Below are 21,376 nucleotides of genomic sequence, written 5' to 3'. Positions count from 1 at the left end.
GATGGAGACAATCACAAGAACAGGTGAAACAGATCAGGACGTGACACCCATCTATCTTTGAAAATCATCCAGGTTTGATTTCTATTTGCCATAACAATATTCTTAATGATTTACTCATGTTCTTCTGGCTCATCTGGAGAGCACTGATCTTACTTTTCACTTCAGTTTAAACACAACAGTTCACCCAAAATCTTAGTTTGTTAGATGTTTTTATACTTCAATAGTGTTCCAACTTTACCATGCCAATCCTGTGCCAGTTCACTGAGGACTGAGACCTGCAGAACTCTCCTGATGCCTATAGACAACAGATGGTGTGGAAATGGGTTCAGTTTGACTTCAAACCACGTTTGAGGTATGAAAATGTCTGCCAAACTTTGGGTGAACTATTCCTTTAATACCCAGAAAGGTCTGTCTGATGGCGTAGTGACTAACAGTAGGGTAGGCTTGGGCTTCATGCAGAAGAAGACGTAGCTAACCAAGAAGCAAAAAAAGCAAACAGCCATCTCAAAGTAAAACATAGTGAAATGAATAACCAGAGTACATACAACTGTAGTTTCACTAAGACAAAAAACAGGATGGAAAAAATGAACGTCAAGTAACACCATGACTTTGGTGAAAGGTACAGTTGGCAATAAAAAAAGTTCCTACTCTATGAATTATGGGGCTTACTGGTGGTGATGGCATGGTGTTCACTGTCTGTTTAATGTAAAGCATGAATGCAGTTGAGCCAGAGAGAGAAGGAAAGAGTGAGAGAGAGTGACTGAGCGTAAAAAGGTGGCACAACAATGGCATGAGGTTAAGTGATGAGAGCTGCTTCATGTGGAGCAGAAGTGTATTGGGGCCTCCCCTTTGAACTCCCAATGCCGATAATTGAAACAGCATTGAGGGGGCATTAGAATAGATCTGGATCGCATTCCTGCCCCTTTATTCAATTTAGCTCATCAGAGGGGCGAGCCCAATCTCCTCTTTTCGCATGGCAATTACTCATCCCCTCCCCTTTTTGCCCCCGACGTGTTGTCCATCTGTGCCCTGAGGGGGCCAGGGGAGAACAGGGGGGGCCGGGGGGCCCGCGTCAGAGCTTCAAACGGGGTGCTGAGAAAGCGCAGGCCATGCGCCCATCCCAGTTTGCCACTGGGCTCCTCATCTACAGCACTCCTTCACGCCTCTCACCTTGGACTTGAACAAGATGTACTTTAAAGAGGCAGCCTCTGCCAGGGGCTTGGTACTTTATCATTCAAACAAATGTTCTACCAGGGTCAGGAGAACATCACAGAGTCACAGGGTGTTTCAGATGAGTCGCAAGTGTTGAGCTGATAAATCCCTGCTTTTCCCATTTCACCATCATGTTTTCCAGTAGAATGCTTTTTTACAGATAGAAAAATACTTATAGTGCAGTTAATAACCAAATGAATAGATACATATCATGTTGTTTCCTGTGTATCACAGCACCCAATCAGATACAGAGGGCTTGTAGACTTCCCGGCGTGTGGAATCACCTCTTCTCATTTCGCAGACTACTGGCTGAGGTTTCCGTCAAGGCTCTAATCAGCGTCACACACGCATGGCCTGGGATGGGGCTGAACGGCGATGGGGCACCAGCCACTAGAGAGCTGTGGAGGGGCAAATAGATGACAAATATTCAGGAACCAGATACCTCTCAAAGGTATCCTTTATAGACCTGGAGGCAGCCACGAGGCGCAACTACATGTGCTGTTTGAGACACCTTGGTGGTGGCACACTGTTGATGAGCACATGCCTTCTGACACCAGGCAGGATAGAAAGGACTTGGCCTGTATGTCCTAACAACTGACTGACCACTCCCCAGGTCTCACCCTTTCCTGACACTTCACTAATATGATACTGTGCGGCCTGTGTGCCCATAATTGGGGGCTTTTTCCCAGGTCACCCAGGAAGCCTATCCATTGTCACCAAGTACCAACTACACCTGCAAAACCAAGCGAGATGATCATATCATTGGCTTGATGGTAAGAATTCAAGATGACACTGAAAAAAGTCTATATGATTGACAAACCTGCATAGGACTGATGGTGAAAACCCAGATGTGTCACTAAACAATAACACGTTTTTCTATTTGGAGTAACAGTTCGGGTACTCAGCGATTGTGTGGAAAACCCCAAAGGGAATTTGAGTGGGTCTCGGTATGATTCGAGGGTGGGACTTAAATCCGGCATGTGCATATTCCTTCCTCCTTGGATTCACTATAAGCCCAGGTACAGCATCAGTGAATTGAGTCTGTCTACAGCTGAACTGTCACAGCCAACTAGCCTACAGAGCGCACCACTCAACCAACCTGCAGGAAGTTTCACTCACAACACACGGTAAGTTTATACTCTTACCAATTTTACAAATCCAGTAGATATATAATAGAGTAGAAAATAATGTTGTTTACATATAAATAGGAGAAGCAACAGGAGTGTGATGTGTCTGTCGGGTTGTAAAAGCTCGCTTTGAAGTGCAGTCGCGCTTCCCGAGAGGAATGCTGTTGGAGCGTGAATGAACTGTGCAATCTGGTGCATTTTGAACTAAATGGTGAAGACCGCGTTTATTTGATCAAACCTACGTAAAAATAGTTTTGAAAAAAATGTTAATTACAGCTTAATAATATTTGTGGTATATCTGCATTGATATGCAATAGCATATCACGTGCGTATCTGTTTGGATTATCTGCTGTGTCATTGGCCATTGACCCAGTCATTTGGAAAATATGTTTATATAAAATGTTTTACCTCACAATAAACCTTGAATTGATTGCAAACTATTGGTGTCGTAATGTAATTTTGTGACTTTGGCTGCAGAGATTTATGATACATATTTTTCTCTTGTAGTCAATTACAATAGTTATCACTTGACAATGATAAATTATGCTAAACTGTGTTAAATAAAGGCATACATTCAAGGACACTTGTCCCTACCCACGTTGTCTGTCAGCTCCCCTGGAAACGCTCTCCTCTCAGCTAGGTTCCTGTTCCCCGTCTGTTGATGTTTCTACTAGTAAACACATGATAATGAGATGCCCAAAGTGAGTGGGAGGAAAGGAAGGAGAGTGGGAGGGAGGGACAGAGGAGGAGGAGGAGAGCGCTAGGAGGTAAAGAAGGGGGGATCAGGCAAAGAATTATCTATCAACGCTGGAGATAGTGTGACTTAACATGTTCAGCCCTGAATATTGAAAAAGCTGCCTCATATAAATGTCCAAATATGGAGACACACTAGCAACTTAATTCATTATAATCTTGACTGGGATGTTGTCGGCTAGAATTTAGTATCTGTTATTGCATTGTTGTCCATGCTAATTTATTATTTATTTTTTTGCCCATGCAAAGAGGAGGAAATTATGAAGTTGTTATTCATTAAAGATCCTCTATTTTTAAACCCATTTCCATCAAGTGATTATGTAATTTAAAGTCAACATTGCAAAAAGGAAGAATTATCGCAATGTTGTTTGGGATGTCTGCATTAGATGTTACACAGGGCAGTGTGGGGTGGTGCCACTCTGTAGAACTGTGGTGACAGCTTATTGTAGTCACACACACAGTGTAAACAGTGTGTGATTGATAGGGGCCCCGCCTCGGCTGTTTGTATGCTGATCCCTTCCACAGGCCTGCTGCTCCATCCAGACCCCAGGATGAGTTACTACATGGATCCAGTTTCCTCCTACTCGACCCTTCACCCCTGTGACCGTCTGGGCGCGATGGTAAGACCCCGACCACCATAAATCACACTCCTGTTACAGCCTGTGGACGGGCTAGCTACCTACCACATGCCACGGTGTAGGAGGAGTATGCAAGTGTGTGTTAGCAATGCACCTCTGGATTCCATCAACCTTCTGCAACACTGGAGTGTTGTTAAGTTTACTATAAAAAATCGGCACTTTATTTGTCGTTAAAAAAATGCTACTATCAGTTATTCATTCTAGACCACTATGGACCAGAGGTGAATGTAAGGTTAACATTGTCTCGGGAGGCTGCAGTGGAATAAGAGATGGACGACGAAGACCAAGTTCTGAAACCAATAGTTTCAATCAACTCTGCTCTGCAAAACAATTATTACCTCCTAACCATATTGGCAGTAAATACTTAGAAGTGTGGGGCCCAACCATCACTGAGTCTATTTGGAGTCATGCAGAGCACCCTCACAGGAAAACACTTTACCATGTAATACCATATTGATGTGCTATAGAGCAGGTTATTTAGGCTATTTGTAAACACAGTCTTTTTAACACCATCCAAATGAAAGGACCATATGAATACAGCCTGTCAGATCACAGGAATCAGGGACATTGGGATTCCTGTCAGGTGAGCTCTGAAAGGTGAAGGCCGAGAAGCGCTGGCAGAAATGTTCCCATTTGTATGCAGAATGTAGCCCTGTTAGACAAAGAGGATGAGGTCACATGCAAATATCAACCCAACCTGGCTCTGGTACAAAACGTGGAGGGATAAAGCTCCCTCGCCCCTAATTGGCTCAGGTGGTTCTGCATGCCTTTGAAATTGAGATTACTGTACCCGGGGCCAGATGTGGTCAAAAGGTGAACCTAGGTTGCCACAGATTTTCCTATGAATTGACATGTATTAGTAGAGAAAGGTCCTCTGATTTCCCTGCCCTCTGCTTTTGTGATTTTCCATGTTATTCTGGATGCAAAGAGGTTGTTTATGTGAAAGAAATGGCCAAGGTTTCCATGTTTTGTGACCATGTCCTGTAAAATGAGACTGTGGAAGAGGCTGCAGTTGAATTGCCCCTGACTCTCCTACTTTCACATATCAGATGTGTGGCATCAAAGGTTCATCCACACAAGGGATGGAGGACTCATGGCAATCTACTTTTGCTGGTCCTCCAATATCACTTTAAAGCAGTGGAGGCTGCTGAGGGGAGGACGGCTCATAATAATGGCTGCAACAGAGCAAATGAAATGATATCAAACAAATGGAAACCATGTGTTTGATGTATTTGATACCATTCCACTTATTCCGCTCCAGCCTTTACCATGAGTCCGTCCTCCACAATTAAGGCACCACCAACCTCCTGTGCTTAACAGTGCCGATACGACTGCCCTCTTCCCCTGGCTATCACTCCCCTCTCCCTGCCAGACTGGACTGATAGTGCCGTCATCGGCCCACGTACCCCCTAGAGACTTCACTAGATTAGACTCCATAGTCCCCTCTCACTATTAGCTGGCTGTAAAGCTGACAGCCTACTGATAAACCCGGCATCACTTTAACAAGAGTCCTTATCAGATGGGCAGTCAGTCAGGTACCCTGATCTGAGGTCTATACTCCTAGCCATGCCTGTTGTGAAGCCCGACCAGGCGGTAGTCAGTTAAGTGGTGAGGTTACAGGAGCCACCACTATTGTCCCTATGGTGAGCTGATAGAGCTGATAGATGGAAACTGCTACTGTAGAGGCTCCTATGCTTCTTGCTACTGGTCATCACATACCTACCAGGTATGCATCAGATATCACTTTCAGAGTGTCACCAGAGTATGATCACCCATTTCTTGAAGTAGTGCATCAGAACTGCATCATGTTCCATGTGCTTGCTCAGTGCGATTTTGAGTCAATGGAAAATGTTCTCAGAATAGTCCTGACCCGTTATCTACTCTCCTGCTATTTCTTGTATCCACATACGTACAGTATTCCTATATGGTCCTCCTCCCAACTACTCATTCACTTTGGACTTCCCCTCAGTCCAATCTGAGGGGACAACAGATTGAAACAAAGATACACCTATTGAATCCAATTTAGCCTTCATTTTATCTGTACTGAAAGCGTAAAACAAAACCATCTCCACTCCAAAATAGTATTTTTAAAACTCTAGCTTGGTCTCTTCCCCCTTACAATCGAGCTCATTGACATTCTTACAGTATGTCCGTAAACCTTTTACTCACATGTACAGTAAGCAAACACAGTTTAAATGTAAACAAAATTTGAGGTTGAGATATACTGCATCTGTGCCTTGCTGTTGCTGTGCAGTAGGAACCAGGTTAGGGTTGGGCGATATATCATCTTTTAAGGTATGAAATCCACATACCGGTATGGATTTTTACAGTACTAAATATAAAGGTAATTTAATACAGTGTTAAATAAATGAAAAGTTCTACAAATTGGACTACTTCACTGTCAGGTTTGTCCTAGTTTGGTTCATTATAAAACTATGATGGAGAAAGCCCATTAAAACTACTTGTTGCCATCCTAGGGTCATGCACTACTCATAAAACATTTAAAACATGTTATTCAGAAACATAAAATATCACCAAATACCACCATACTGTCAAAAATAAGAAACATATTGTGATATAATATTTTGGGCCAAATTGCCAAGCCCTAGACCATTTCCAGGCTCAGTTAGTTAACCCCCTGTTTGTGTTGCCTTTACAGAGGCAGAGTGGAGGGGTGGCTATGGGACCACTGACCCAGCTCTCTGGTATGGTGGTTCACCCCCAGCAGCAGCAGCACTACCCCCCACCCAGAACCCTTTACCCCCAGGACATCACCCTTCAGGAGGTCCCCAATGGACACGACCTCATACCCACAGGTAGGAGCCAAAGTAAGCCTCTGACTAAGAACAAATCCTACAGAACACAGTTGTTTGCCTGTTTGTTCAGGTCACTGCACTTAATACAGTGAATTAAGCAAGCAAGGTGAAATCTGCCTTTTAAATTTCTCAAAGGAACACATGGATAGCCTCATATAAACAGAAACTATATTGGGGTAAAATGGAACTGAGATTGGGGATGAAAGAGATTGTTCATTGTGGATTAAGTGTTCACTGCAAACAAATTACTTTGTGTGGAGAGGTGTGGCAAATTAACTGTGACTCACATACAGGCACACACACACACACCTCATCCCCACATCTTACACACACACACACACACACACACACACACACACACACACACACACACACACACACACACACACACACACACACACACACACACACACACACACACACACACACACACACACACACACACACCAGTCCAGGCAGTCTGTCTTGCTCCAGAGTGCTGCATTCAGAGCGGCCGGCTGAGCAGCCCCGAGGCCCCCTCTGGGTCTCCTCCTCCCTGGGGACCATGGTGACGTTGACCCCAGGGCCGAATGCCTTTACCAGATGCCTCCTCCTCTCCTCCTCTGGGGACCTCCACATGCCCCGCATTTTTCTGCCTGCACTCTGTTTTTTTTCTGCCGTTTATTTTAAACTGGAACATTCCTCCCAGTGCATTGCCTCTGTTTGACTCTGGCCTCCCTCTTTCTTAAGAGTGATTTATTCAGGGGACTGGGACACACGCCATGGGGGATTGGGGGGGTGGTGCTTAGGCCAGGCACCAGCTTTCTTCCGTCTCCTCCCAGGCTGGATGCAGGGGCACAGGGGAAAGGAGGACAAAAGGACAGCCGTCTTTTTCCCAAGCCTCTGGTTCCCCCCGGGGGATAAGGTCGGGGCTGGATCTGATGGGATTTGCTGATGTTTGTTGCTGGAGACACACTCCTTTGGAGCCTCCAGTGGTTCCAGCGCTAAACCGTTGACATAAACATTATCACATGGAAAAAAACAACCTCCAGTTGACCTCCTCTCCCTCGTGATGGTGATCAAGCTGTTCATTCGTCCGCGCAATGCAACCACCTGTAGACGCAATTAGAGTAATTTGGTGACCCCATAGTGTCATATACATGTTGTTGCTGTCATTGAAGTGTAGCCTCCCAGTGTATGGAGCTGAAACCTCCTAACTGGTAACCCTTGACATACTCCACTTCCTAAAACCGTTGATCTGACCTATATGTTTCTCAAACTAAAATATTTTGACTTAACCACAGTCGTTCGATGTCATCTCAATAACCTGTTGAGAAAACCAACTATATAGTAAGGATAGAAGTGAAGAAGTCTTCTTTGGCTGTCTGTGCCACCAGCAAACATCCTCTTCCTTTCCTGAAGCCATGCTCTACCGTGTGTGTGAGTTTGGCTTGAGACCACTTCTACACCTTGCTTAGCTTTGAACACATTTGCGTGTGCTTCCCTTTGATATTTTACAGCCCAAGTCACTGCGCACAATTAATTGGTGACATATTTCTGCTAATGAATATTTTGCCAGCTATTACATGTTTCCTTTCGTGGAACCAATGCAATTAAACACAGATACCACCTCAACTGCTGTTGAGTCACGCTAACATTATGGAAAATGACTGCCTGTGTGTCAGTATCCACCTAGAATGTCCAATACAGTATACAACTTGTGAAGAACCTTTTTGTGTTTCACTATGTATACGGCCAATACAAACTGCCCTGGTTCTCTTTCATAGAAATGACAGCTAGGTGCACTGAGTACTGGGGCTGGTAATGAACATGTTCTCTACTTTTTTATAGAGGAACACAACTTAAAGTTTGAAAGACTGAGTTCCTAACACAGTTACTGTAACACCCTTTTAGTTTACATCACTGGGATTTATAGCTTGTTGCTACAGTAACTGTGAGAGAGACCTGAGAGCTGATGTGGTGAAGGGATGTTGTATGTTAAAGGGCATTTGCATGTTTGACCCTGAGCCCACTGTCACACACAGCTTCCTGACATCCGCCGTACCATAACCCCCCTCTCACTTTCCTCTCTTTTCCACTCATCTCCTTTCCACTCTTCTCTGCTCCACTCTTCTCTTCTCCACTCCTCTCTTCTCCACTCAGAGAAACCTAGCCACTCTCACACCGCTGGGTCTGATCATTAACACCCACTTAGAGATTCATGATGTGTGTGCTGCACAGTCTCACTGAAACACAGAAACACAGAAACACAGACACACACATACACACACACTTTACTTCCGGTAGTCGCTCACACCCCACATAGTCCTTCATTAATTCACACCAGTTTTCTGGCATGTATTGTATTACTGTATCCTCCCATTCAGTAAAAAGCCCACTTCCACACACATCCACTCCCAGGCACTCAGGATCTCACTGTACATTTAAACATCCACTCCCATTTAGAACACAGCTGTGATATGGAACCCAGGGACCATTGGTCTGGGTTTTATTTTATGTGATTTAACAGCTGGATAGTAGGGAGGGGGATGGTCACAGGGCCAGGGCTGGGGGTGGTGGTTTGGAGGGAGGGAGGGAGGAGGAGAGTAAAGGAGTAAAGGAGGGGAGGGGGGAGAGATTTGGGACAGGGGGGGTGGGCGTCTTCGCCTCTGATGAGGGGCACGTCCTCACGGGCGCAGGCCTATTTATTTTTTCTAAGAGTAAACAAGCAGCCTGCGGGGGTCTGGAGGTTATGGGAAAGGAGGAAACAGCGATGCTAATCAGGCCGAAGCACACTTCCCCCAACAATAAAACAAAATGAGGGGAAAAAAGAGAGACAACTCTGAAGCAGAGGGTCGCAAAACAGCCCCACTTCGCTAGGCTATGTTTTTGTGAGGGGTTGTAGTAGTGACATTGACTTTGTTTGTAGGGATAGCTGATAAGCTGGCATTGGGCCGGGGATGGCACAGCAATTAGGCATATGTAAAAATTGTTCTCTAGAGAGCCTCTGTACATAGCTGCATAGACCAGTTCTGGTAAGGGTAAGTGGGGTCAATTCCTCTACGGTGACTAACAAGTGACCACATATACAGAACATTCAGTCTTCAAGGAAATACAGTACCATCATGGGAAGAGGTGATGCAACTAATGCCAGCTCATTGGAAAGGTAGAACATGTGGGTATGATCCAAGAAAAGACCTCTATTGTAAAAATGCTATTATGTGGCTTAGTAATACCTACTGGCAATACACGCTTATGAGTGTGTCAGGACTGAACAATGTGTCAGTGTAGATAATGGGTAATGAGTATATTGTTATTATCATAATGGTATTATAATCATATCACATTTGGTATATTATGAGCTTTTACAGTCAACCAATGAATCCATCTAGTGATGTTAACACTATATTGTAATGCAGACCAGCTTATAATAAACAGGCTGTAGTCTAACTGGGGAGACGAGGGGCTTTCCTTTAGCTGCGGGTGGTGGTTGAGCTTCATCAGTGAGCTCTCTCTCTCTCTTTCTGTGAAAGAGAAGGTCGGAGGGATGGAAAGAAGGAGGGAGACCTGGGAGGCTCAGAGACTCCGGGGGGGGGGGGGGGGGGGGGGGGGGGGGGGTAATTTAATTATTTGCACAATGGAGTGATGGGGGGCACGTGGTGGCGCTAATGGAGGAAGATACGTATTTTTTAGCGAAGGCAATTGTTCAGAAAGAGCTTTTGTTCAGGGAGGCCCAGAACCACCCCCAGCATACTCACTCAAACACACACACAGTCGTGCACGTGCACACACAAACACACACACACACACACACACACACACACACACACACACACACACACACACACACACACACACACACACACAGCCTGTGGTCCTGTCCCTACTCGAGGCCTATGATCTCAGCAGAACTGCATCCAGTTTATGGCATCCCCTGACGGCTAAGAGACCAGTGTGCTGTGTGTGTATGTGTATGTGTATGTGTGTGTGTGTGTGTGTGCGTGTGTGTCAATGAGTGATTGATCAATTACTCGCTAAGTGGTGTCTAAGCACAGGGAGGCCAATCCAGTCATGCCATACCCATTGGCTGGTACCAGCAGCAGGTTATTTCAGCTAGCTAGCTGTCTGTTAACCCCTGGTAGCAGCATCAGGTCCTTTCAGCTAGCCTGGTGTCAGTTAACCCCTGGTAGCAGCATCGGGTCCTTTCAGCTAGCCTGGTGTCAGTTAACCCCTGGTAGCAGCATCAGGTCCTTTCAGCTAGCCTGGTGGCAGTTAACCCCTGGTAGCAGCAGCAGGCCCTTTCAGCTAGCTAACTGTCAGTTAACCCCTGGTAGCAGCAGCAGGGCTTTTCAGCTACCTAACTGTCAGTTAACCCCTGGTAGCAGCAGTAGGGCCTTTCAGCTAGCTAACTGTCAGTTAACCCCTGGTAGCAGCAGTAGGGCCGTTCAGCTAGCTAACTGTCAGTTAACCCCTGGTAGCAGCAGCAGGGCCTTTCAGCTAACTAACTGTCAGTTAACCCCTGGTAGCAGCAGTAGGGCCTTTCAGCTAGCTAACTGTCAGTTAACCCCTGGTAGCAGCAGTAGGGCCTTTCAGCTAGCTAACTGTCAGTTAACCCCTGGTAGCAGCAGTAGGGCCTTTCAGCTAGCTAACTGTCAGTTAACCCCTGGTAGCAGCAGCAGGGCCTTTCAGCTAGCTAGCTGTCAATTAACCCCTGGCAGCAGCAGCAGCAGGTGTAGAACTAGAACTAGAAGCACAAACATTTCGCTACACTCGCATTAACATCTGCTAACCATGTGTATGTGACAAATAAAATTTGATTTGATTTGATTTGATTTGATTTGATTTGTGTACCAGTTATATGTCTGGATTAAGGAAAAGCAGGATTTAGCTATAGCTGCTAAACTGCAATGCTATTGCATGAACCCCTAACTGTCAAAACCATGGCAACAGCATTTGCCAGGTAAAGAAGCTAGACATTGAAACCCAAGTGCACATGTTGCCTGATCAGTGGGAGATGATGGTGGTGCTGCTGCTCAGTCTCATGAGAGGGATGTCACTTACACGTACAATGACATGTATAGACTTTTTCATTCCCATAAACATCCGTTCTTCCTGTAACTGTACAATGTATATATTGCAGTACAATGACCAGTGACTAACATATTTGGGAAAGGAATCCTAGTCAGTGGTACAACTGAAATGTGTCTTCTGCATTTAACTCAACCCCTCTGAATCAGAGAGGTGCTGGGTGCTGCCATAATCAACATTAACAGCATCCAGGGAACAGTGGGTTAACTGCCTTGCTCAGGGACAGAACAAATTTTTTTTTTTTTTTTTTTACCTTGGATTCAATCCAGCAACCTTTCAATGACTGGCCCAACACTCTAACCACTAGGCTACCTGACGTAGTAGTATCCAGGAAACTGCATCTTTGGGCAAACAACAATAGCCCTAGTTCCTACAAATGTAGGATCTTCATTTGAGGCAGTTTGCTACAGCAGGAAAATAATCCTGCAGCAACAGGAAATGTGAATGATTATGTGGATTACAATTAATGGACATTTTTGTTGGGGTTGATACATTTTTTTCGTAAATTTCAAACTTCAGAAGACTTTTTAAACCTCAAATGCACTACAAGTTGTACATTTCCTGAATTTCACTCCTGCAAATTAAGATCCTACATCTGTACCTGGCTTTTAGAATGATAATGTTTTATTTATTTTAATATTTCCTCTCAGATTCTGTCTTTAAAGTGTTTTAGTAAAGAGAGACCCAGCTCTTATTCACTCTGTTGTAACGCTCATGGAAATAAGTTTAGCAGGTCAGAAAGATAATACTGAATGAAGACTAGAGTGTATCAACCAAGTAGAAAATGGGTACATCAGTCTGCCTGCACTTATATGTGTCTGTGGAGCTCTCAAAACATTAAACAGAAATGTATATTCAATTTGACCTATTTGCAGAACTGAGTAAGTTTCAAGCTAATATATTAAGTACATAGATAGATTAATACCCACTTTAAATGTTCACCATTAACACATGGATGATACATATAAGGGAGCGAGAGGGGGCATAACGCACCCCCATTGAAAAGGCCACTCTGCTAGCTCCAGTCCAGATATTAGTCAGCAACGCTATTAGTCTTAATGGCTGTTCTCAGGCACAAAGGATCTGGGCTGTCCTTTTAAGAGTAGATACAAGGAGCTCATTAAGCCAAAACAAAGATGGGCAGTGAGAGGGAGAGAGAGGAGAGTGACTGACGGACTGACTGAAACTAATTGAAAGGTACCCTTAAACCACCCCTCCCACCCTCTTGACGGCCCCTTGTGAGGAGCAGTGAGACCGCAGAGGCCACACGACATCTCTGCCTGGCATTTCCACTACGGTTGATATCTGTCAAGTGAAACATTATCCAGGTTTGCTAATGGAGATGGTGAAAGACCTCTATTTAAAAATCCATACATGATCAATACCCCTGGCTCCCCTAACTCCCAATCCCATTTAGAGGTATACTGTAGCTACGTACATGCATAATCATGTTGCCTTGCATATTAGGATGGACCATATTGACTTATCTAGCTAACTATGTTATTTTGTGTATGCAGACCTGTGTAGATTGGATGCTGATACACTGGCTAAATCCAATGTCACTGTATTGTTTGTTTGAGGAATTAATTCCACATCTCACAAACAATGAAACGATTGTACTTTAGCTGTCTACTTCTACCAGTAATCTTGTCTTGGACAGACCGTCTTACTGTTGTCAACATCGCTAGGTTCCACTAAAGAAGCAACGAGACCTGCATGTGACAATTGCAATGACAATCTGTTGCCATGGCAGGTAATTTCCATATGGTTGTCTTTGTTCCAAGTGGAGCACCAGCACCCTTTCACTCTTGCTCATATATTCAGCCATTTTCCTACAAGAGGCAGAACTAAATCTTGATTCAATTTCCGAAATTACACGCTGATTGTCCCTCATCGGAGTAGCCTAAAAAACGGACTAACACATGAAATGGAACTTATAGATAAAACAGTAACCCTTACAAATCAAAATAGCTGTGATGGCCATGATGACAGTGGCCCCAATTTGATTTGTGTCGATAAAGAGCCAATAGATCCATTTATTTGGAATTTTCTGTGTCCACTGAGCAATGGTGGTTTTAGCATTTAAATCTTGGTGGGGCAAACTCCCCCCAAAATGTTTTTATGTATGCCAGGAAATCCACTACACAACACAACACTAAACAATACATGAATTGCACTATAATGGTGACAAACGGTGCCCACAAAACGGTTGGGGCCTACATAAAGCTGTCCCAACAGCAGAGTCCCAACAGCAGTCCCAACACCTTACCACTGCTACACCTGGATATTAGCAGAGCCTTGTCTGGCAGCGAAACAGTTCATTCAGCCTTGTTGTGCTGTGCTCACTTGAACAGGAAGGTGTCCTTCGTAGGCTAATTTTGTCATCAAACTTCATCATGAAAGTCTGGCATTCTCTGTATTTATGGGGTTTTCAAGACAACTGAGAACTCTGAAAAAAACAAGGTTGAATCATGACGTCAGTGATCTTCAGGTCAAAGCTCTAGAAAGAGGCCCGAGAATCCCGACTTGGAATTCTGAGTTGGATGCTCTTTTTTCCAGAGTTCCCAGTTGTCTTGAACTGACTGTAGTATGAGATTTCCCGGTTCCAAGTTTCCAGCTGGATTGACAACATGCCCAATGTTAAATGTTTATCCTTTCAAGCTTGTGAAAGAGACCCCTAAACCCAGATTTGGACCACGCGCCCACTCCACTGAATAGCAGGCTAGTGATTTGCAGTTAACCAATGGTCGATGAGCACCAATATGTTTTATGTATAATTTCTCTTCATATGAAAAGGATTTGCCAGTAGGTTGTCGATTTGATTCATGATGGTGACTGCTAGCTTGCTAGCTAAGATTTTGAAAGTATGATGTCGACATAATCAGTCCAATCAAAGCTACGGTAGATATAACGTGATTTGACATCATTTTATATGTGGCCAATGACCATGAGCCTTCTTGGATGGGCAATTCTAATGTAACCCTGTCATAGCAGCACCCAAGGAGCTTACATTTTCGAGCTCTCCCCATAGATTTTGCGGTGGCGTAGTGTCCCAATGAGTGATAGAACACTGAGCCAATCACAGGTGCAACTACAGAACATTACCAACCCCTACACTCCATATGTTCCGCTGGCTGCCCAATCACCACAGAAAGCACTGAGCTAGGCTGAAACACCTGTTTGTATGGATGCTTTATTAACTCAATGATAAAACATTTTTACATTGTTTGCAAACTGATATCTGACACATATTAGTGCCAAAATAACATGCAAAACAGGGGCAACATTTAAAAAAAAAAAATCTATATATTTTTGGGGGGGGGCAAAATATGCTCTGCCCCACCTGCCCTGAATGAGGGGTTGCCACTGCCATTGATTGATTTAGGATATGTTTCAAGTTTCAGCAGCATCAAATCCTGTGCATTCTCCCAAGACGTCATCCCTTTTCAAAAGCCTGAGAGGCAGTTCTGTAAAAAGACAGGCTTGGTTTTTATTGATCAGTACAAGGTGAACAGGAAATACTCGGAGGTGTTTATGAGGACGCTTGGACCCTTGGAGTTGGACACAGATGGTCCCCTTAGCCTGACATGCTTGTTACAGTGCCTTCAGAAAGTATTCAGACTTAAGAAATAGCCTAACTAATCAGCTGTCCAAAATAGCCTACTACCAGCCTCCGAATTGGACTAATTTGCGGGAACATGCGGATGATTGATTCTCATAGAAAGACAGCAGGCAAGAATGTAATTGAATTGTGAATCACTGGTGGAGTTCGTTTGCATGGCCCGATGCTCCGGTATGTTGGAGATTTCACTTAAAGACCAATGGAGTGGTGTAAAATGAGAACTATGCCTACCCGGGGAACCGGGCCATGCAAAACGAGTTTGACCACTGGCGGTAGAAACGCCGCCCCTTCAGATGCCGGTGGTACATTTAGGCTCCACGGAGGGAACAACACAACCTCTTTCGTACTGCTCAGTCAGAGCGACAGAAACGCCCTGACGGAGATAGAGGGAGGGAATGAGAGAGAGAGGGAGAGAGAGAGAGAGAGAGAGAGAGAGAGAGAGAGAGAGAGAGAGAGAGAGAGAGAGAGAGAGAGAGAGAGAGAGAGAGAGAGAGAGAGAGAGAGAGAGAGAGCGAGAGCGAGAGAGAGTAGCGGACAGAGAGCGATTGAAAGAGAAGTTTGTAGACTTACTGGATACATTTTGGTGGAGATAAATTGAAGCGGGAGGACAGGAAAAACGCAATATTGTTTTTGAGTAAATCAAAACTTTATTGGACAGCAAGGGAAGAAAGCCATTTTTTGTAAATTATCACGGAATTCTTGTGTTAGAGAGAGAGACTAAATTGATCATCCCGTTATCGAACAAATTGATCTGATGATCATGACGGCAGCTGTCGATATGAAACCGACATTAACCATCATAAAGTCTGAAAGAATGGACGGTGAGTACAGCAACTTTTGTTTTTTGACATCTAACATTGTAATTACTGTTGCCTATGCTCGCTCCGTATGTTTCATGTTGTGCGGCGCATAGCGGCTTGCATTTAAAACTCTGGTCAACTTTTATAAGGCAAATGCCATCCTATGTAGTGCAACATGTATCAGTGGAGGTAATAAGTATTTTTCTATGATAAAGCCATCATTTAGCCTAACGGGATATGTCGGTGTCCTATCGCGTCTTCACAATTGTTGTGCATGCAAAACATTCATTTGTTTATTGTGTAAACGAATAAGACACCATTTTTGGATAAATGTTTGTGGATCCAGACAGTTCTGCTGGATAAAATAAGGGACAAGGGGAAATACATTATTACTCTTATGCAATTTAGGCTAAATGGTATTCCCGTTTACATAATTGTATTTCTTAATCGTCCATCTCATGTTCTCAACATACCGGTCTAATGCTCTGTGTCACACGGCTAGACTGCAGGCTGCAGCAGCAGCTGCTGAACCCTGCATTAGACTGACAATCATATTTCATGGATGAAGAGTTAATTTATGAGGAGGCATGATTTATTACATAAAAAACAGGAGTATGTGACCAACAAAATGTTATTTGATTTGAAGAGTTAATTTATGAGGAGTCGTGATTTAACTCTTTAACCTATATGAACACTTAGTTAAACTATGGCAAAGAACATGATGAGACTAAAGCAATCAGTATGACATTCTGCCTACTAGTGTTTGAAAAGTTCCTGTGTGTTTAAAAAATATATATGTTAATTTGACAGTTGACACTTCTACTCAGTCATAAAACGTTTGTTAATTTGAACACATTATTGATGGAGCTGTACAGTAGCCTTGTGCCTTTAGTATGTGCCTTTGGTGTATTTTCTTCCCTTTTCAAATTAGTTCCCTCTCTAGAGAGTCAGCCTTCTCTTTCATGCTGAGTAGATCTTGCCTTGCCGGGCACCTACTATCATAATCCCATCTCCCTCCCTTGCCACCCAGAGTAGCCCCAGTCCAGGGAGGGGGTGTCATATCAGGCATGCTGCTGTCTGCATGGGAAACCACCACTGGTGCCCAGTCATCAGTACTACCCCTCTCCTTTCCCCCTCTCCTCTCCCCCTCTCCTTTCCCCCTCTCCTCTCCTCCTCTCCTTTCCCCCTCTCCTCTCCCCTTCTCCTTTCCCCCTCTCCTTTCCCCCTCTCCTCTTCTCCTCGTGCTGAGTGGTTTAGCCAGAGTCTCAAGAGAGAACCAGAGGCAGACGGGGTTGATGAGTGTGCAGGCCTGAAGGCTGGATATCCTGCCTGTTGCCCGTAAGGCCAGGTCATGGTTGCACTGGGCTGGGGCATGGAGTGCAAGCCCACACAACACAGTGTTTGAGTTTGTATTTAGAACTCTGTGGTTTAATTCCCTTCAAAGTGACACTGTTCTTTTACATTCAGAGTCAGGCTGATTTCACTCTTTCTTCCTTCATTGAGAGGGCTGACTGGGCTTTAATAGCTAACATTAGGCTAATATTCAAATCTATACATTTATGGCTTCAGAAGTGTGACAGCTGTTAAGGTGGCAAAGGCTTGAGATGCCATAGAAACTTGATACATGCACTTCTCCGTAACCCGTTATGCAGAAAATTAAGAAGAAAGTGTAATGACTCCTTGAGGTCAAGCACCGGAGATGTGTTCACCACCTTAACTCAGATTACACCTGCAGGAGGAGAGCACGCACGTACACACACACACACACACACACGCGTGTGCGCACATACACACATACGCACACACACTCATGGTAACGCACTCATATCAAAAAGTTGCTGACAGCTGCAGTGGGGTTGCCAAAACATACCGCTATCTTGCAAAGCCATTTCGCAATGCTAGCTTTCTCTGCCGACCGTGTGTGCTGGGGTCAGGCTGTAGCTGCCAAGACTCTCTATATCAGACATGCACATTACATCTACTCCTTCCCCGTTTCCATGTAGCTAGCTTCTCTCACTGCAAATAGGACAGTAGACCAGTGGCCCACTGATGAAGTGAACCCTTCCTGCCCCTTCTGATCAAAAGTGGAAATTGCTATGTTCCCCCGTGGCTGAGTTATACTGAGTAGGCATGACAGAACATGGCAGGATCTTTGTGAATGGTGGAAAGGTTTAAGTGAGCCATAGAGTGATGATACCTAGGCAGAGGATTTTGTTATTCTCTATCTATGTGCACACACACACACACACACACACACACACACACACACACACACACACACACACACACACACACACACACACACACACACACACACACACACACACACACACACACACACACACACACACACACACACACACACACACACACAAACACAAATCAAATGTATTTATAAAGCCCTTTTTACATCAGCAGATGTCACAAAGTGTTATATAGAAACCCAGCCTAAATCCCCAAACAGCAAGCAATGCAGATGTAAAAGCACAGTGGCTAGGAAAAACTCCCTAGGAACGTAGGAAAAAACGTAGGAAAAAACCTAAAGAAGAATCAGGGTCTGAGGGGTGGCCAGTCCTCTTCTGGCTGTGCCGGGTGGGGATTATAATTGTACATGGCCATTTAGGCCAGATTGTTCTTCAAGATGTTCAAACGTTCATAGATGACCAACAGGGTCAAGTAATAATCACAACGGTTGTAGAGGGTGCAACGCACGCACGCACGCACGCACGCACGCACACACACACACACACACACACACACACACACACACACACACACACACACACACACACACACACACACACACACACACACACACACACACACACACACACACACACACACACACACACACTCACACAGCAAGACAATAGGATTAAGTGGTTGGAGTACATCTCATTGTCTTGTTTATTTTTCTATCTTTGTGAAGGTGCAGTGAGTGTCAGTTTACTGAAGCTTTTTTCACTCTATCCCACTGAGATAATTCATTTTAAGTGCCTACAGACTGTGGAGGTTAGGGGTGATCCCAAACAAAGCTGTTTATATACCAAAAAGCAGGTTCCTGAGTGTTACTGCATAAGTACTGACATAGTAGATCCTTCATTCCCACACAGAAGTCAGATTTGAAATGAGCAGCGTCATTGAGATATTGGGAAATACAAGTGAAAGATTTCTACAAGCAAGTGAATACTTGGCAATAAAGTGCTGCTATATTGAATTAGATTTGACTGTAAGCACAGTCCAATGTAGAGCATGGTGCAGTAGCTGATTACTCAGTTTATCAAGTAGCCATAACAAAACGATAAAGCTAAGGAGTGGAGCTGCGAATGCTGAGATAAGTCCGATTCCTTCTCAAGATGGGGGGTGTTGGATTGCAAAATAACAGGGGCCCTTTTTCTGATTTCAAAAGAATGTAGCTCATGGCTTCTTTACAGTACTGTACTTACACTATTCCTACCACTCTGTATCGTGTATAAGGACATGTGCTTTCATGTACTGACTGAGTCCTCCCTGCATGGTCTAGGATCCCTCTCTCTCTGTTCTTCAGGTCTGCAGGTCAGGGTTCATTGACTGAGAGGAATGTGTGTGGCAGGCAGGCCTGCTGGGTGCGAGTCTCCCTTTTATCTGGTTAAGACGCGGCTGCTTGTCTTAACTGGCATGCTGCACCACCGGGCTGGGCGGCTACACTCAGGGCCCCCTATGCCACCACACACCCATGTCACATACAGCCAGCCAGGGTCCACAATGGGCCAGGAGCCAGAGGCTGACGCCTGACTGTCCCTCCTAATTTTGGTGCCTGTTGGTATGGTGAGGAGTGTTTTCCTTCTGGGCAGGGTGGCTAAAATAAGCATGTGTCAGCTCAGGGCTGGTTTGACAGTGTCAGCACTCCTCCAGTAGTGCTGTGTAAAATGCAAAATGTGCCCGTGTTTGAGCCCGGCTGGCCGTTTGGCAGCTGTGCAAATAGCGGTGGGGCGATTCAGGCTCCTCTGATGTGGGTTGGTGCTGCTGGACCCAACAGAACAAACAGGTATGCGGAAGTCCATTTCACTTTGCCGAATCAAGTAATGGCCAACCAGGATGTTCGATCAAAAGCACTTTTTGGTTTCTGGTATTTGGTGCTTTGCCCATAGTAATTAGACAGTGTTTAGCTAAACAATGTCTCCATGATGCCAGGCTGCCGTTGTGCCCAGTGGATACACTGAATGCCCAGTCTCCCGAATGTGCCTCAGACTCATCTCATGTGGGGCAGATGTTTCAAAGGCTGGGCTGTTGGTAGAATGGTTGTCTATGAAGAGGAATACTTTTCTACTGGCCACAATGACCCAGTGTCTCTGCTGTGAATGGGCTATGATGTCACCCTATAATATCATTAAATGGGTATCTCCTCCCTCCTCCTTCTCCTCCTTCGTTCATTCATCTCTCTGACCTTAGTCCTGCCCTGTTAATCTGTGAAACATTATCGTGCGTGGGCAAAATCGGGATGTCTCTCTTGTGACTACACGCATTAATTTTGCCTTTCAGAACTTAGTCATATAAAAGTAGGCGTGCTACCTTGTGATACATCAGTGTGCTAAATAGTAAGCATATGTGGAGAGTGAGCGCAAGAAAGGCATTTGAAGGTGTGGCACATTCTGTAAGATGTGCTGAAAGCATAGGCATGTGTGGAATCGGGTTGAAAAATGAATTTGGTTGTACTCTAAATCTTTTTGAAGTTCTATAACGGTATGTGAACTTCTTGAAAGATGATTTCTTTAGACCTTGTCAAAAACAGAGTAGATTCATCTCTTGGAGTGTAGCCTTCACCAATAAGCCTTCTCGAGACGCCAACCAAAACAAAGAAACAGCATGTCCACGAGTTAGGAAAGAAGAAGTAACAAGCTTGAAGGTTTTTTACGGCCTCCTCCCTCTGATTCCTCCTCTCCCCCTCTCCTTCCTCTTTTCCATCCCCTCTGTGGGCCACATGAGCATCTCTCAGTCTAACGTCACCTCAGGCCTTGATGTGGCGTCGGCCTGTCTCATCCCAGCCGTCTGTCAGTCTCTGCTAATCACTGAGTCACAGCACCCGCCACACCACCGCGTGCCACCGGCTGCCTCCTGCCGCCACAGGCCCTTCCTCTCCCCATTACTCTACATTTCTGTGCTGACTGGGAGAGCTAACTGGTGGGCTCCACCCTGCCTCACCAAACCATAGCTGTGTCTGGAGGTGTGGCCAACTACCTCCCACACGTCCCACCATTCCCTGTGTGTTGCACTACATGTATTTCTGTCCCCATTCTGCTTTTTTACAGAGGTTGTTTGCCCAGAGTAAACGATGCTTTGTCTGGTATAGACGTCAATCTGT

The 21,376-nt window shown here is 44.8% G+C and overlaps 1 protein-coding gene across 3 annotated transcripts in view; it reads left to right on the top strand.

Annotated features, from left to right (window-relative positions):
* Positions 1-2,220: 2,220 nt before the first annotated feature.
* LOC110507855 (protein C-ets-1) overlaps positions 2,221-21,376 on the top strand; it is a 43,933-nt gene continuing 24,777 nt past the window's right edge. For 2 of the 3 annotated variants that reach the window (XM_021588225.2, XM_021588226.2), the window contains exon 1: positions 15,567-16,056. In XM_021588225.2, coding sequence (XP_021443900.1) covers positions 15,990-16,056 — 67 coding nt within the window. In that variant the 5' untranslated portion in view covers positions 15,567-15,989. Of the gene's footprint in view, positions 2,340-3,617; positions 3,713-6,389; positions 6,547-15,566; positions 16,057-21,376 lie in introns of those variants that run through there. The other variant, XM_021588224.2, reaches the window with a different exon arrangement.

The sequence above is a fragment of the Oncorhynchus mykiss genome, chromosome 27 (assembly GCF_013265735.2).
Source record: "Oncorhynchus mykiss isolate Arlee chromosome 27, USDA_OmykA_1.1, whole genome shotgun sequence".
Lineage (NCBI taxonomy): Eukaryota > Metazoa > Chordata > Actinopteri > Salmoniformes > Salmonidae > Oncorhynchus > Oncorhynchus mykiss.
The sequence above is the reverse complement of the archived record's forward strand: the minus strand, read 5'-3'. Positions and strand labels throughout refer to the sequence as shown.